At 49.1% G+C, this 17,424-nt stretch overlaps 1 protein-coding gene across 5 annotated transcripts in view; it reads left to right on the top strand.

Moving 5' to 3' along the window:
* Positions 1-17,143, top strand: part of KDM5C (lysine demethylase 5C) — a 33,536-nt gene extending 16,393 nt beyond the window's left edge. For 2 of the 5 annotated variants that reach the window (XM_051827113.2, XM_002720016.5), the window contains exons 13-26: positions 6,853-6,972; positions 7,079-7,273; positions 10,351-10,532; positions 10,621-10,745; positions 10,873-11,020; positions 11,630-11,735; positions 12,422-12,780; positions 13,389-13,527; positions 13,952-14,131; positions 14,293-14,430; positions 14,619-15,218; positions 15,462-15,531; positions 15,659-15,858; positions 15,950-17,143. In XM_051827113.2, coding sequence (XP_051683073.1) covers positions 6,853-6,972; positions 7,079-7,273; positions 10,351-10,532; positions 10,621-10,745; positions 10,873-11,020; positions 11,630-11,735; positions 12,422-12,780; positions 13,389-13,527; positions 13,952-14,131; positions 14,293-14,430; positions 14,619-15,218; positions 15,462-15,531; positions 15,659-15,858; positions 15,950-16,318 — 2,931 coding nt within the window. In that variant the 3' untranslated portion in view covers positions 16,319-17,143. Of the gene's footprint in view, positions 1-6,852; positions 6,973-7,078; positions 7,274-10,350; positions 10,533-10,620; positions 10,746-10,872; positions 11,021-11,629; positions 11,736-12,421; positions 12,781-13,388; positions 13,528-13,951; positions 14,132-14,292; positions 14,431-14,618; positions 15,219-15,461; positions 15,541-15,658; positions 15,859-15,949 lie in introns of those variants that run through there. The other 3 variants (XM_008272648.4, XM_008272647.4, XR_016227899.1) reach the window with 2 other exon arrangements.
* The last annotated feature ends 281 nt before the right edge of the window (positions 17,144-17,424 follow it).

Genomic DNA, 17,424 nt, shown 5'->3' with positions numbered 1-17,424 from the left:
TATATTTATTTGAAAGGCAAAGTTACAGAGAGGTGGAGGCAGAGAGAGGGGTTGGGGGAGGTCTTTCATTCACTGGTTCACTCCCCAATTGGCCACAACAGCCAGAGCTGGGCTGATCCAAAGCCAGGATCTTTCTCCGGGTGCAGGGGCCCAAAGACTTAGGCCATCACAGCTTTACCTGCTGTGCCACAGTGCTGGCCCCTTTCATGAATCTTTTAAAAACCCTCTGTAAGCGTAGATTTCAGAAATTTGGGAACCCAAATAAACTTTAAATTTCATTTTCCACAAACTTCTTGAAGTACCCGAGTATGTCAAAGATCATGGCACTGTTCAATTCTTACCTGTTTTTGAAATACTTGTCTCATTTTTAAACATGTGCTCTTTGCTAGCACTTCCATGGCATTTTTCCTGCTTATGACTCACCAACTTCTCTGGCCAGCTGCTGTTTTGCCACCCTGCCCTCTGTCTGCCCTGCCCTTTGTAGTTCCTGGCCTCTCCAGGCCCTTTGGACTTGGGCATGATCCTCCTAAACCAAGGCATCTGTGATTTTTATGTTCTCCTACTGGCAAGCTCTGGTTTAGCCAGCTGGAGCTCCCTCCAGAGCTATCTTTAGCCCGTACTCCTCCTGCCTTCCCCTTTGTTGGGAGAAGGCCATTTCTTTTTATAGATAGGTAGTGTATTATTTTCCTTAAAAATGAAACATGCCCCCTTTCCAAAAAGTGGGAAACAGAGCAGTCACCCCAATTACTTATTCTCTTTACCCTAAAATATTTTATATTTCCATCTATTGTTTTTCTATGTGAATTTAGACGCAATTATCAGTGTATGGGTTTTACAATCTGTTGGTAAGTTGAAAGATCTAGAACTGCACTGTCCAATTCCATAGCCACTAGCCACATGTTACTGTTGGACTCTTGAAATGTGCTTAGTCCTAGCTGAGATGTGCTGAAATGTATAAAACCATATGGGATTTCAAAACTTAGTATGAAGAAAAGATGTAAAGTATCTCTCTAATTAATACTTTTGTATGCCAGTTTACACATTGATAGTAGTAAAACTGCATTGAGTTCAGTATGTTAAGATTATTTTTAAAGATTTGTTTATTTGAAAGAGTTTACAGAGAGGGAGAGGCAGAGGCAGAGAAAATTCGCTGGTTTATACCCCAAATGGTTGGCTACACCAGCCAGGGCTGAGTCAGATCAAAGCCAGGAGCAAGTAGCTTCATCCAAGTCTCGCATATGGATACGGGGACCCAGAGACTTGGGCCATCTCCCACTGCTTTCCCAGACACATTAGCAGGGAGCTAGATTTGAAGTGAAGCAGCTGAGTCTCAAGCTGGTGCCCATGTAGGATGCCGGTGCTGCAGGTGGTGGCCACAGCACTGGCCCTTTTTTTCACTTTTTTAATGTAGCTGTCCAGGAATTTAAAAGTACCGTGTGTGCCTAGCATAATTCTCTTGGACCAGCATTCGTCTACAATGATTTTACTTTACTATGAAATCTTTGTAACTCTCATTTTTAAAATAATAATAGTGGTAGTAATATTATTGCACTATCATTTGGCTACCATAAAGTTCATCCATTTTAAGCACACGGTTCAGTGAATTGACACAGCTGTGCTGGTACCACAATCCAGTGTAAGAACATTCCCAACATCCCAGCCATTCTCCATTCCAGCCCTTGTCCCCAGCAGACATGTAACTGCTTTCTTCCTCTCTAGATTTGCCATTCCTAGAATAATATGTAGTCTTTTTGTGTCTGGCTTCTCTCAGCCTGTTTTTGAAGTTCATCTATGTTGTAGCATGTGTCATAACTTCATTTCTTCTATGCCCCAATATTCAGTTTACCAGTTGGTGAACATTTGAGTTGTTATTGCTTTTTGTCTGTTCATAATTATCATTTTTAGCATCTGTAGAATGTGAGGACAGCTGTTCCAGATAACCACATAGAAAACGGTAAAGTGGCAGACTAAAGAGTGTAGGTTGGGACGAAGAATCAGGATGTTGGGTTCTACTCCCTGCTCTGTTACCTGGGGTTTTTTTGGAACTTAATTGTCATATCTACAAAATTAAGGCTGGGACTAGATCATTCAGCAAACATTGCTGGAGTTCTATCTGTGTGCAAGGCCACTGGTCAACACCCTAAAGGTAAATAAACCGGTGCCTGCCTTTGCATATACACAGTGGAGAATAGAGAATAGAGAGAGGCATAAACAAAGCATAATGAAGTATTACAGGCACTGCAAATGAACAACAGATTGGGCAATAAAAGAATGTAAGAAGGAGGTGTTGGGAAAAGGTTTGTAGAAGCAGTGATCCTTGAAAACAGAGTGAGTTTGCCTGCCAGAGCCAGTGAGAGGTTCTCAGCAGAAGCATGATCTGATCAGCATTACATTTTTGGGAAGATAATTCTAGTGATTTCTAATGGAAATCAGTAGAATAATCCAGGCAAGAAATGCTGATGTTACCTCTGATTAGCGATAGATCTGAGAAGAAGAAAGCATACTAGAGGTGGGAGCTAATAACATGACCCAAATACATGTGGAGATATTCGTGATTGGGAAGATTCAGTATTGTTAGGATGTTAACTCTCCCCTTATTAATCAAGAATCCTAACCAAAGAATCGTTGGTAAGAAGGGTATATACATTTCAGATTTTGATATACATTAGCAAATTTGCTTTCCAGAGAGTAGAATGGATTCTCATTTCAGCACTATACCTATTCCATTGCACCTTCCCCAGCATTGAGTGTTCATCTTCAGTTGTGAGACTTTGTGGTAAAAGAGATGAATTAATCATACAAATGGCTGCTTCTGTTCCTTTCAGAAACCCCACTAAAATGACACAAAATGATTTTTGTTAAGCTAAACAAATCACAGACCTGGAAAAAATGGGAGGAAACAACAGTAACATTCTTCAGACTACAAAACAGGTTAATGAAAAAACTATTTTTAATAGATTCTTAAAATCATTTATTTGAAAGGCAGAGTTACAGAGGGAGAGGGAGAGAGAGAGCGATCAATCTTCCATCCACTGGTTCACTCCTCAAATGGCCCCAGTGGCCAGGGCTGGGCCAAACCAAAACCTGGAGCTTCATCCAGATCTCATGCATGGGTAGCAGGAGTCTAAGCACTTGGGCCATCTTCTGCTTTCCTAAGCTATTAGCAGGGATCTGGATCAGAAGTGGAGCAGCCAGGGCCCAAATCAACACCCATGTGGGATACCAGCGTTGCAGGCAGTGGCTTTACCCATTTTGCAATAATCCTGGCCCCAAAAGAACTGAATATTAAGCCCATACTAAGAACATATGATTTAAACCTCAGAATCCCCTAAAGGTTTGTAGTTGGTGGTCCCAGGCATTTTAGGAATACACGGATAGAGTGAAAAATAAGAGTTGATACGTGTCTATATGAGAAGCTGTGAGATCCTTTTCCACGTTGAGTGGCTGTAAGTGTCTTTTTTTACTCTAGTAAGACTGAAGATTTTATTTCTGAAGATGTTAAAACAAAAGGGTACTCTGAATTGATGTCACCTAGATACACTTAAGGTTGGAGCCAGAGTGAAAATAGTAGGATTTTTATCATTGTATGCATACTAGATGATGAGGATCCCAGCTGTCTTCTTCCACATGGCTGTTAGAATACTGGCAGCCGGGACTTTTTCCTACAGGAAGAAAATGGAAGTGTTTTCTCTGGGAATCTGACTGATCTAGAGGAAGGACTTGGAATTTCCCATACTAAATGGTCCAGCCATATCACCCACATTGAAGCTCACAGTTGATAAGCTTCACCTATGTACTCATAGCTTCCATTCAGTTTTTTTTTTTTGTTTGTTTCTTCCTTTTATATAAGCAGGCAGTCCCAGATAAACAAACAATTGAGGAAGCCCTGGAAAATAAAATAGAACCAAACAGCGGCCGGCGCTGTGGCTCAATAGGCTAATCCTCCACCTAGCGGCGCCAGCACACCGGGTTCTAGTCCCGGTTGGGGCGCCGGATTCTGTCCCGGTTGCCCCTCTTCCAGGCCAGCTCTCTGCTGTGGCCCAGGAGGGCAGTGGAGGATGGCCCAAGTGCTTGGGCCCTGTACCCCATGGGAGACCAGGAGAAGTACCTGGCTCCTGCCATCAGATCAGCGTGGTGCGCCGGCCGCAGCGCGCCGGCCGCGGTGGCCGTTGGAGGGTGAACCAACAGCAAAAGGAAGACCTTTCTCTCTGTCTCTCTCTCTCACTGTCCACTCTGCCTGTCAAAAAAAAAGAAAGAACCAAACAAAAACTAACTTGGAGAAACAGAAGCTAAGCAGGGAGAAGTAAATTTATAAAGAAAAGGAAAAAAAGAAACATCGTTGATATCTTCAGAGATAGACATGTGTAGAAATCCCATCTCACCTGCAATTTCACTTTCCAAGGTTTCAGTTACCTATGGTCAGCCACAGTATAAAAATATTAGATGGAAAATTCCAGAAATAAATAACCTATGAGTTTTAAATTGTGCACTGTTCTGTGTAGTGGGATGAAATCTTGTGCCATCCTGCTCTGTCCTCCCGGGTTGTGAATCATCCCTTTGTCCAGCCTATCCATGCTGTTTATGCCACCTGCCCCTTAGTCACTCAGTAATAACCCTTTCAGTTATCAAAGGTTATCAGATTGACTCATGGTGCCATGATTCTTATGTTCAAATAACCCTTGTCTTTGTTAATTATGGCCCCAAAGTGCAAGAGTGTTGTTGCTGGCATTCGGATATGACAAATAGAAGCTGTAAAGTACGTGTAAGTGAAAAAATGAGCACTGTCTATGTAATAAAGGAAAAACATTGTATGCTGAGATTTCTAAGATCTATGGTGTAAACTAATCTATCCATGAAATTGTGAAGAAGGAAAATGTGCTGGTTTTGCTAACACATCTTAAACTGCAAAAGTTAAAGGCACAGTGTGTGATAAGTGCTTAGGTAAGATGGAAAAAGTAGCAAGTTTCTGTATGTATATATAGGAAAAATCAGTGTTTATAAGGTTTGGTACCATTGGCGATTTCAGACATCCGCTGGGAGTCTTGGAACATATCCTCCACAAATAAGAGGCAACTGTTGTACCAAAAACATGAAAGAGGAGCAGGATTCTATTTCAAAAGAACATTCTGAGAACTATTTTTATTTTTTAAAAGATTTATTTATTTGAAAGGCAGAGTTACAAAGTGGTGGGGGCGGGGAGGTCTTCCATCTGCTGGTTCACTTCCCGGATGGCCGCAATGGCTGAAGCTGCGCCAATCCAAAGCTAGGAGCAAGGAGCTTCCACGCGGGCACAGGGGCCCAATCACTTGGGCCATCTTCCACTGCTTTCTCAGGCCATAGCAGAGAGCTGGATCAGAAGTGGAGCAGCCAGGACTAGAACTGGCACCCATATGGGATGTCAGCACTCCAGGTGGCAGCTTTACCGGCTATGCCACAGTGCCAGCCCCGAGAACTATTTTTAAAAGCACATAATGGAGGGGAAGGGGTAGGCGTTTAGCCTAGCAGTTAAAATGCATGTGTCCCATATCAGCTCCCAGAACCAGCTGGTCCCATAACTGGCTCTGGCATCTGACTCTAGCTTCCTGGTAATGCAGACCCTGGGAGGCAGTGGTGATGGCTCAAGTAATTGGATTCCTGCCACCCACTTGGGAGACCTGGGTTGAGTTTCCAGCTCCCAGCTTTGGTCCAGCCCAGCGTTTGCTGTTGCAGACATCTGGGGAGTATATTAGCAAATGGGAGCTCTCTCTGCCTCTCAGTTGATAAATAAAAGAGCATACTGAGAATGCACTCAGAATGGCTTTTCAGTGTTGAAACCAGAACCTGGAAGATGAGGGCAATGCCTTCAAGATGATTTTCATCTTAGAATTCTATATGCAGTCAAGTGTGGGAGTAAGAATACAGACATTTAAATTACTAGTACTTTCATAGAAAACAGAAAATTGAGAAATGTGAGGATGTATTTAACAAAGTCTGGAACGTGTTATTTGGTATTGTTAAGGTCAATGCCAAAATAATCACAAGAGGTGAAAATGATAAACTTTGGGGAGGGGAGAATGGTAGAACCTGCTGATTTTATAACAAAATGTTGTGGAACCATTTGGCTCTTAATTCATGCATGAAAAGTGATATTTATAATTTTTATAAAAATTACTAGGAAAGGGGCCTGCCGGCATTTGGCTCAGTGGGTTATTAAGCCACTGCTTGCTACACCAGCATCCCAGAAAATGGGATGTGGTTTTCAATCTAGAAGAGTCTAGTTATTTTCACTACACTCTTAGAGGCTAAGGCTGGCATTGCAGTGCCAGGATTAAACCACTGCTTGAGACACTGGTATCCTGTACCAGAGTGTCAGTTCGAGTCCTGGCTGCTCTTTTTCTGATCCTATTCCCTGCTGATGTGCCTGGGAAGTTAGTTGAAGATGGCCCTAGCACTTGGGCCCTTACCACCTCTGTGGGAGACCAGGATGGAATTTCTGGCTTCATCCTGGCCCCACCCTTGCCATTGCAGCCATTTGGGGAGTGTACTAGCAGATGGAGGATCTTTGTCTCTCCCTGTTGCTCTGCCTTTCAAATGAATAAATGGATAAACTTTTTAAAAAAATTACTAGGCAAATTGAAATATTTTGATATGTGCATTCCTTATTTTTGATTCTGAAATCTTCCTATCATCCTTCAACACAGGAAAAAAAAAAAAAAACCTGAAAGTGGAGGTCCTTTCAGAGTTGGAGGATCTAGGATTCTGTTGTCAGACTGTGTTCCTTGAGGCTTTCTTTTTTCTCCTTAAGGACCTTACACTTAGGTTTCTAACTGGAAAACTGCTATTTCAGTGGCCTGGGCCTGTTTTCTTCCTCAGGTTGTCCGCACAAACCAGTGTGCAGGAGAATTTGTCATCACCTTCCCCCGTGCTTACCACAGTGGCTTCAACCAAGGCTACAACTTTGCCGAGGCTGTCAACTTTTGCACTGCTGACTGGGTGAGTCTGGAGTGTGGTGGGCTGGCAGGAAGAAACAAGGATTATGGGGAAGCTGAGGCATGCTGCCTGCAGGCTTGGCCATACTCAACTTTGAACCTGTCCGTAGCTGCCAGCTGGGCGCCAGTGCATTGAGCACTATCGCCGGCTCCGAAGATACTGTGTCTTCTCCCATGAGGAGCTCATTTGCAAGATGGCTGCCTGCCCAGAGAAGCTGGACCTAAACCTGGCAGCAGCTGTGCATAAGGAAATGTTCATCATGGTACAGGAGGAGCGGCGCTTACGAAAAGCCCTCCTGGAGAAGGTGAGTGAAGAGGGTGTGCACTGCGTCAGACACCGTAGCCTGGTGGAGGTGAGGGTGAGGCAGAGGTAGTGCCAGGAAGAAGTTGTAGTTACTGCTATTTTTTTAAGATTATTTGAGGCAACTGCTGTGTCATAGTAGGCTAAGCCTTCACCTGCAGCACTGGCATCCCATATGGGTGCTGGTTCAAGTCCTGGCTGCTCCACTTCCAATCCAGCTCCCTGCTAATGGCCTGAGAAAGCAGTAGAAGATGGCCCAAGTGCTTGGGCCCCTGCACCCACGTGGGAGATTCAGAAGAAGCTCCTGGCTCCTGACTTTGGATCATCCCAGCTCTGGCCATTACAGCCATTTGGGGATTGAACCAGTGAATGGAGGACCTCTCTCTGTCTTTCACTGTCTCTGTATGTAACTCTGCCTCTCAAATAAATCTTAAAGATGAGTTAAAGATCTTAAAAATTTTAAAAGATCTTAAAGGTCTTTAAAGATCTTAAATATTTATTTATTTGATTTAAAGGCAGAGCATCAGAGAGTGAAAAAGGGAGAGAGAGATCTTCCATCTGCTGGTTCACGTCTGCAAATGGCTGCAATAGCCAGATCTGAGCCAGGCCAATGCCGGGAGCCAGGAATTCCATTTGGGTCTCCCACGTGGCTGGCAGGGGCCTAAACACTTGGGCCATGATCCGATGCCTTCCTAGGTGCGTTCATAGAAAGTTGGGTCAGAAGCTGAGCAGCTAGGACTCTAGCTAGCACTCTGGTACAGGATGCTGATGTCTCAAGCACTGACTTAGCCCACTATGCTGCAACAACAGCACCCACCTCTGCTCTTATAGTAAAAAGAACTAGACCCATCTGGATTGAAAGCCTCATTCCATTTTACCTTCTGCCTTTTACTAGCAACCTTGGACAAGTCAATGTATTTTGCTGAATGTCAGTTTCCCCATCTTAAAAATTGGTGATAATGTATATACTTTTAGGTAGTTGAGTGGATTAAAGATAATGTTCAGTAACTGGGCCATAGCAACTGCTGATACAGCAGCTGTTCATCATTATTTAAATGATCCAACAAGACAGATCCGCGTATGAAACCCCCATAGGAAATGATCTGAGAGATTAAGCAACTTTATGTGTTACTTAATCTCCCAGTTTTACTTTCTCACCCTATAAAATGGGATTACCTAACTTGCAAGGTAGTCCTAAAGCTTGAGTAAAGTGATTTATATCAAAGCATCTAATACTGCCTTTATAGTGTAGCAGCTGCTCTTATTGGTAATATTAATTCATGAAGAGAATGATTGAAATATGAAATGTTTCTTGTGCCATTTTATTACACTCAGGTGGCTCAGCAACTCAAGCTAGAGCAATAATATTAGCAAGTAGAAAGAGGTCCTACTTTAATTGATTTCTCATAAGCGTGTGTCAGTTCTGTGTGTAGCTGTGTGGAAACCACTAAAGAGCAATAAAGTCTATTCTGTAGTTTCAGTGACTTGCTTTAAGCACTACACTTGCCCAGTTAGGAAATGGACTTGATGAGAGTCCTCCGTAAGATTAGAAAGGAATACTGGTCCTAGCAATCCTTGGCTGCCTGTTTAGGGTAATACTTTGTTATTTCAAACTCATCTATACTTTGCCTGTGAGCATGAGCTGTTGGGAAACTTCCAGCTGCAGTAGTGCTGGAACTCTAGGGACTCTCCATTGTGGTGTGTGGTGGTGAGTCCCTGGGCTTTTCCAGGCATCATTTTCTCTCCGTTCAGTGCTATTATTAAATGATGGCCCTGTGACTGTACCAGGCTACGGGAAGGAACTAAAGCAAGGTGGGGAGAGTAGACTTTCTCTCCCTGACATTCACATTCCTTACTCTTGCTCCTGCTCTCAGAGAAGGGTTCTGGACGCTGTAGTCTTGCAGTCCTGTCACAGATTGTGTGCTTGAGTACTTGCCTGCAGGAAAGGACTCATGGTTTGCACCCACTTCGGGAGAGTCCATGATGCCAAAAAACATAAGGGCTTCATCCTTAGACTGTTACCTGCCTTTGGAGTAAAAATTAACTGCAGTCAACTCCTCCCTTTGGCAAGTTACTGATTCTCCCTGAGACTTAGTTTCCTCCCCTGTAAGATGAGGCAGGCCTGTGAAACGTGTTCTGATTTGAAAAGCAGACCTAATAACAATAAATATGTGTTGAGCACTTATTCTGAGTGCTAAGATGCTTGGCTAAGTCCTTAGTGGCTTTGTTGATCCTCGTAACAATCCAGTGAGGATAATACTGTTACCCCTTGTCTTATCAAAGAAGCTGAGATGTCTAAAGAGGCTTAAGTAATTTATTCATGACCACATGGCTAATCAGTAGAGTGGGATGTATAATATACATTGTGCTTACAGCTTGCGGATAGGTAGATTTAAAAGTTGATATGTAAGATAGAAACTCCAAGGAGCCAGTAGTTCCCTGTGAAATCTCTAAAATTGGCCATTGTACTGTCCTCCAGTTACTCCAGCATCACCGGCTTTTTTCTTCATTTTTGGATTGAGTTTTTCTTTCCCTTCATCTGAAGGACAGATGAAGTCATTGGTTTAGGTTTGGAAGCTATGTTGTTGGGGGAAAATGTATCTTTAAGCCTTGGACGCAAGCGCCTGCATACGGTGTCTCTTGCCTGCTTAGCAGCCATCATGGTGCCTAGAGCACAGTGGGCTGCAAGTGACTGGAAACCAGTTTGATCCCCCTACACCAGGCCTATCTCTTGGCCACTCCCACAGATTGCTACCTCTGTGGGAACTTGGTTCACCACTTTCCTCACCTTATCTCACGAGAAAGGCCTTTTCACTGGTCTGATTCTTACCTGATTTTTCTTCCTCTATAAAATTCTCTCTGCCTCAGCCCACACTGATCTTGCCCTGGTGTATCTGATCCCTCCAGCTTTGAGAGTTTGGAGTTTACCAAGGGCAGGTATGTTCCATGGGATTTGGCGTTTCAAACACCATGGCCCTCAGTGTAGATTTGAGTCTAAAATTGCTCTTGGTGGTGGCTGAGATGGTGATGTCTTCCATCCTGTCCTGGTTCTATAATGTATGGGGGTTGATATGCCCTCAGGGCATCACCGAGGCTGAGCGAGAGGCATTTGAGCTGCTCCCAGATGACGAGCGCCAGTGTATCAAGTGCAAGACCACATGCTTCCTGTCAGCCCTGGCCTGCTATGACTGTCCAGATGGCCTTGTCTGCCTTTCCCACATCAATGACCTCTGCAAATGCTCCAGTAGCCGGCAGTACCTGCGGTGAGTATGGGACATGTCTAGAGGAGGTGGGACAAGCAGGGGGTGTAGAGCTGGGCCAGATGTGCTCTTCCCTGCCCTCTTTCTCCAGGTATCGGTACACCTTGGATGAACTCCCTGCCATGTTGCATAAACTGAAGGTTCGGGCCGAGTCCTTTGACACCTGGGCCAACAAAGTGCGAGTGGCCCTGGAGGTGGAGGATGGGCGGAAGCGCAGTGAGTGATGGGGGGACGGAGGGACTCTACAGGCAAGTTCTATTCCCGTTTCTTCTGTACCCCCAACCCCCTTCTTCTGCCTTTACTCAATGCTGCCTACTCCTTGCTGCTCTCGTTCTCCCTCTAGGCCTCGAAGAACTGAGGGCGCTGGAGTCTGAGGCCCGTGAGCGGAGGTTTCCTAACAGCGAGCTGCTGCAGCGACTAAAGAACTGCCTGAGTGAGGCGGAGGCTTGCGTGTCCCGGGCTCTGGGACTGGTCAGCGGCCAGGAAGCCGGGTATGACAGTGTGAGGTATTGGGGTTCAGGTAGCCAGCTAAGGACCCAGCATCCAGGACAGGTGTGACAGGCGTGGACTCTGATACCACTGGGCAGACAAGGTGTTGGCAGAAAGCTGCCAGCATTGGAGTGTGAGATGACCTAGGGTGCACTGTAGAGGGCAAGGAGACCAGGCAGCTTAGAATAGAGAGGATGAGTGACTTTTGTAAAATGCCAGAATTCATCAGTACCTAGAGGAGATTAAGAGACCAAAGGATTTTGTGGGCAGGGAGGAGTTGTGGGATGTTCAGGGTCAAGAACAGGACACAGACATAAACTTGATCACAGCTTTAGAGTTCACAGTAGAGGATGGATTGAGAAGTTCAGCTTCTGTTACCATCAGTTAATCTCTAAGCCTCTCCACTCTAAATAGATTTCCTTCTAATTCTTTTCCCTCATATGAATGCACTTGTATTGTAAAACCATCCCTGTAACCTTGGAAGTTGAGGGAAGTTGAAGTGTGCAAGGTCAAGGTAGACAGGTATACTGAGAAAAGGTTTTGGGTGTTAGTGCAGAGATGGAGGGAGGGACTGGGCTTGGACCTGAAACCCCACATGTGAAACTCCATAGCCCCCACAGGGTGGCTGGTCTACAGATGACCCTGGCTGAGCTCCTGGCCTTTCTGGACCAGATGAACAACCTGCCTTGTGCCATGCACCAGATTGGTGATGTCAAGGTGAGGAGGGATGGGCTTGGAGTGTTGCTGGGGGATTAGGGGGTTTGGGGGACCTGAGCAGCAGGCCTCTCTTGGCTCCCTTAAAAAAAGTGAAAGTATTTGAGTGAGATAGTATGCGGGTATGAGAAATAGCAGGAGGTGTGAAGCAAGGGTCTAGTGACTGCCTCTTAGAAACGGGATTTGAAGGGCGGGTGACAAGGGTGTGAGTATGGGATGCAGAGTCAAGGGAATGATTCCTGGAAGAGAAGGAGGTAACCTGGTGCTTGCTGGGTCTGGAAGGTTGAGCAAAGTTCATGAAAGTAAAGAAGGAGCGAGATGGCGAGGGCAGTAGACAGCAGCATGAACGCATAAAGGTTTGTGTGAGGTTGAAGTGTAGCAGAGCCTAGCATTTCTTAGAGCCAGAGGATCTCTTGTTTCCTCCAAGAATGGAGTCCTCTACAACCCGTTAAGAATCTCTAGGGGTTGAGTCCAAGAATCTGCATTGTAACAAATTCCCTAGGGCATTCTAATGAGCAGTCAGGGTTAGAGACTACTGTCTTAGGGCTTGGAGAAGGGGAGCCTGGCCCATGTCAGGCTCCAGAAGATTGGAGGGTAAGAAGGTAGGTGGGGCAAGGGTATCTATCTGGTGGTGGGACCTCGAAGTGAGCCCAGCTGAGGAGTTTGTTCTTCATCCTGTATCCTGGTAGGGCATTCTGGAACAGGTGGAGGCCTACCAGGCCGAGGCTCGTGAGGCCCTGGCCTCACTACCCTCCAGTCCAGGGCTACTGCAGTCCCTGTTGGAGAGGGGGCGGCAGCTGGGGGTGGAGGTACCTGAGGCCCAGCAGCTCCAGCGGCAGGTGGAACAGGCGCGATGGCTGGATGAGGTGAAACGCACGCTGGCCCCCTCAGCCCGAAGAGGCACCCTGGCTGTCATGCGGGGACTGTTGGTCGCGGGCGCCAGTGTTGCCCCTAGCCCTGCTGTGGATAAGGCCCGGGCCGAGCTGCAGGAGCTGTTGACCATTGCTGAACGCTGGGAGGAGAAGGCCCACCTCTGCCTGGAGGCCAGGTAGGTCGAGTCTCTTCCCCTCCCTGCCACACTCTCATCGTTTAAAGTTTATAAAGTGAAGAACCTGAGGGTGACTGCCACTGGTGGCCTTGGGCCTCACAGTCCTGTGTTGGTGTGTTCTCCTCCCCTGTGCCGTTCCCTGTCTTGTCCTTGTTTTTGTTTGGAACTCCATAAGCAGATAGAGGCAGCGGTGTATAGAGGACCAGGTCTATAGGCTGCCATGTGCACATACGTACACAGAAGCACACAGAGCAGGCAGATGGCTGGATGTTGGTAGAAGGACGCTGCACACAGGGCATTCCAGCGGACCACAGTCCTGATCTCACACACACATACAGGTTGCGTGTAGGCATTGCTGGCAGGCAGCAGAGGCGAGGCATGAGTGCTGTGGCAGAAGGATGTGGGTATGCGTGCATTGTGCAGGAACAGGGACCGCCAGTCACCTGCAGGCAGAGCACAAGCCAGTAGGCCAAAGGAGCTGTAGGAACCACAGGCACCCAAGGGGCCCAGGCAGATAGATTCAGTGAGCAGGCTGGGCTCCTGGTCAGGCAGATCACACCACATGAAGTTATCTCTCTCTCTCTCTCTTTTATTTTCCCTACCTTTAGACAGAAGCACCCGCCAGCCACACTCGAGGCTATAATCCGCGAAGCAGAAAACATCCCTGTTCACTTGCCCAACATTCAAGCTCTCAAGGAGGCTCTTGCCAAGGCCCGGGCCTGGATTGCTGACGTGGATGAGATCCAAGTGAGGACCCTGCCACCCTCCAGCCCTGGGCTGTCTGTGTAATCCAGCTGGGTTGTGTGGGCCAGAAAGGAGGAGGGGCATACCACATAGTGAGGAGGGAAGCTGCGCATGATGGGTGATGTGTGAAGAGGGCTCGTGTGGCCAGTTTGGACGTGGTGGGAGGCAGGGCAGGTGTGTGGAGGAGAGGCAGACCATTACAGAATCACTAGTCTAGTGGTCTTGGAGACAGACTGGATCCATCCAGTGGGTGGATGCAAGCATTGTGGGAGAGAGCCAGGTAGGTGTTCCTTTGGGTGACGTGGGTTTTTTTTTTCTGCCTTAAGACTGAGTCTAGTCTGTCTTCCCAACTCCGCACCGGGCATTGAGTTAAGTGTCAGTAGGTGCTGACGAGTTGAACTGAGCTTTCTGTCAAACCTGCCCCCAGAATGGCGACCACTACCCCTGCTTGGATGACTTGGAGGGCCTGGTGGCTGTGGGCCGGGACCTGCCTGTGGGACTAGAGGAGCTACGACAGCTAGAGCTGCAGGTACTGACAGCGCACTCCTGGAGGGAGAAGGCCTCCAAGACCTTCCTCAAGAAGAATTCTTGCTACACGCTGCTGGAGGTGAGGCCTGGAACCTTGACCCATAGCCTCGCCTGCACCTGGCATGGCTATTGAGAGACGGCTCTTATGAGAACATGGGTTTGGGGGGCACCAGGGAGGGGAGGAGAGGGTGTCGGAGGTAGGAGAAGCCCGGTCACTCCCCCTCTGTCTGCCTGTCTCAGGTGCTCTGCCCGTGTGCAGACGCCGGCTCAGACAGCACCAAGCGCAGCCGGTGGATGGAGAAGGAGCTGGGGTTGTACAAATCTGACACAGAGCTGCTGGGGCTGTCTGCGCAGGACCTCAGGGACCCAGGCTCTGTGGTAAGGAGCTTAGACGCAGACGGGAGAAGAGCCTGGCAGTGAGAGAGTGTCTGAGCCGGGTGACCATGGGCAGACCGCTTGCTCCCTGAGCTTCAGTCCTTCTGGTTTGGGAGTGGGGTGTTAAGGGGCCCTAGGGAGAAGGGGATGGGCTGCTCACCTACTCTTTCCCCCTCTCCTGGGCACGGCAGATCGTGGCCTTCAAGGAAGGGGAACAGAAGGAGAAGGAGGGTATTCTGCAGCTGCGTCGCACGAACTCAGCCAAGCCCAGCCCCCTGGCATCATCGTCCACGGCTGCCTCTGCAACTTCCATCTGTGTGTGTGGGCAGGTGCCGACCGGGGTGGGAGCTCTGCAGTGTGACCTGTGTCAGGACTGGTTCCATGGGCGGTGTGTGTCGGTGCCCCGCCTCCTCAGCTCCCCGAGGCCCAGTCCCACCTCATCCCCACTGCTGGCCTGGTGGGAATGGGACACCAAATTCCTGTGTCCACTGTGCATGCGCTCACGGCGCCCGCGCCTGGAGACCATCCTGGCACTATTGGTAGCCCTGCAGAGACTGCCTGTGCGGCTGCCTGAGGGCGAGGCCCTGCAGTGCCTCACTGAGAGGGCCATAAGCTGGCAAGGCCGTGCCAGACAGGCCCTGGCCTCGGAGGATGTGACTGCTCTGTTGGGAAGGCTGGCCGAGCTCCGCCAACGGCTACAGGCTGAACCCAGGCCCGAGGAGCCACCTACCTACCCTCCAGCCCCTGCCTCTGACCCCCTCAGAGAAGGCAGCGGCAAGGATATGCCTAAGGTGAGCTGCTTGGCTTGCTCCTGTCTTCACCTTCCGCTCTCCTACCCTCTGCTAGCCCTGTCCCTGGTCTCTAATTTCCGTCTCCTTTGGCCCTGCTTCCTTGTGTCATTCTGCATCCCCGGATCCCTGGACTCTGCCCATCCCTCCAGCAGGTGGAGGCTCCTTAGTTCCAGGTTTGGGAAAGAAGAGGCAGAGGTCCTTTGGCTTGGTTTCCCCTTAGTTCATCCTTGTTCTCCTTGGCAGGTCCAGGGCTTGCTGGAGAATGGAGACAGTGTGACCAGTCCTGAGAAGGTAGCCCCAGAGGAGGGCTCAGGTAAGAGAGGTAGGTAGGTCTGACGTGTGTGGTATGGGCAGGCTGCTGACTGTCACCAGAGTGACCTGTGTGGTCCCTAGAAGACCAAGGGTGGCCTCTAACCCAGCCTGTCCTCACAACCCCCCAGATCTGGAGCTGTTGTCCACACTGTTGCCGCAGTTGACTGGCCCTGTGTTGGAACTGCCTGAGGCAACCCGGGCGCCCCTGGAGGAGCTCATGATGGAGGGGGACCTGCTGGAGGTGACCCTGGATGAGAACCACAGCATCTGGCAGCTACTGCAGGCTGGGCAGCCTCCGGACCTGGAGCGGATCCACACACTTCTGGAGGTGAGGCAGGGGGTCGAGGGCAGGGCCGGGAAGTCAGGCCAAGCAGGCAGGGAGCCTTGACCTGACCACTGACCCTTGTCTCTGATAACAGCTGGAGAAGGCGGAGCGCCACGGCAGCCGGGCACGTGGCCGGGCCCTGGAAAGGCGGCGGCGGCGGAAGGTGGATCGGGGTGGGGAGGGCGATGACCCAGCCCGAGAGGAGCTAGAGCCAAAGAGGGTACGGAGCTCAGGGCCGGAAGCTGAGGAGGCCCAGGAGGAGGAGGAGCTAGAGGAGGAGAGTGGGGGTGAGGCCCCCCCTGCACCCCTCCCCACCGCTGGCAGCCCCAGCACCCAAGAGAACCAGAATGGCTTGGAATCGGCAGCACTAGGGGCCACCTCAGGCCCCTCGGCCCCTTTCTCTACTCTGACTTCCCGGCTGCACATGCCCTGCCCACAGCAGCCGCCTCAGCAACAGTTGTGACAGTGGCTGAGCCTAGCACAGACCCTAATGGAGACCTCCCCCACCCCACCCCAGGGCCTCAAGGATCCTCTTTCTGACCATCAAGCCTGCTTCTTGGGAGGTGGGCAGATGTGGGGGATGGCCGCCCCCCACCCACCCACCCACCCTCGGGTCCCTTGACTTTTATATTCTGACTCCAAGGTATTGTTCAGACCTCAGCTCCTGGGGGCCGGCCCCTGGAGTCCCCCTCCCTGGTAGCCTCTAACCAGCATTCCCAGACACCTGAGGCAGACAGACAGATGGGTGGGCAGGGAGGCAGCAGGGGCTGGGCCAGCACCATTCCAGAGACAAGGCCAGTGCATTATGCAAACTGGGGGACTCTCCTCTTCCTTCTCTCCCCAGTTCCGGCCCTGGCCAGGCCATGCTACACTAACCTCCCTCCCTCTCTCACTCTTTCGCCTCCCTCCCCCCTTTTTCTTCTTCCCTCCCCCTTCCCCCATTCCCTTGACTGTTCCACCCAGAAGGAGGAAACTTCACATAGCTGTGCTCACAGGTTTCTATTTTAGAGAATTTGGCTGGGAGCTAACCAGGGCTCTCTGTGATTGGAAGAAAGCTTTTGGTGCTTGTCCTCACAACCACCTTGGCCTGCCCACCCTGTCCTCCCGTCTCCTTTCCTCCTCCTGGGTTCATGTTGTAATAAAAGAAGATTGTTGGTGTGTAATTAATTTGTTGAAAAGCAAAAACAAAGCAAAACAAGAAACTTGGTTCCAACTGAAGCCTATTTTAATTTTATTTTATTATTTTCCTCTTGTTAGAAATAAAACCCTTAGCAACATTTTTTGGAAACATGTTTCTGAAGTGCATTTCTCTTCGAAGGGGCGACTCGGGCCTCCCTCACCTGTCAGTGGAGCAGCTGTAGTGTTGGCAGGGGCTCTGGGTCTGGAACTGCTCCACTAGCTTCTCCTTAACCCTGGGCACAACCTGCAGGTCCTCCTCCCACCACTCTGCGCCTGAGCCAGTCCCACCCCTGTCCCTAACAGGCTTCTGGCCCTGCTCACTGAAGCCCCTGCACAACAACCTCCCCCAACTTCATGCCCTCCTTTCTAGCCTTAGGCTCCCAGAGGGGT

Source organism: Oryctolagus cuniculus, chromosome X (assembly GCF_051225735.1).
Source record: "Oryctolagus cuniculus isolate XC-2025 breed Fujian yellow rabbit chromosome X, ASM5122573v1, whole genome shotgun sequence".
NCBI classification, from domain to species: domain Eukaryota; kingdom Metazoa; phylum Chordata; class Mammalia; order Lagomorpha; family Leporidae; genus Oryctolagus; species Oryctolagus cuniculus.
This window is presented reverse-complemented; position numbering and strand designations above follow the sequence as displayed.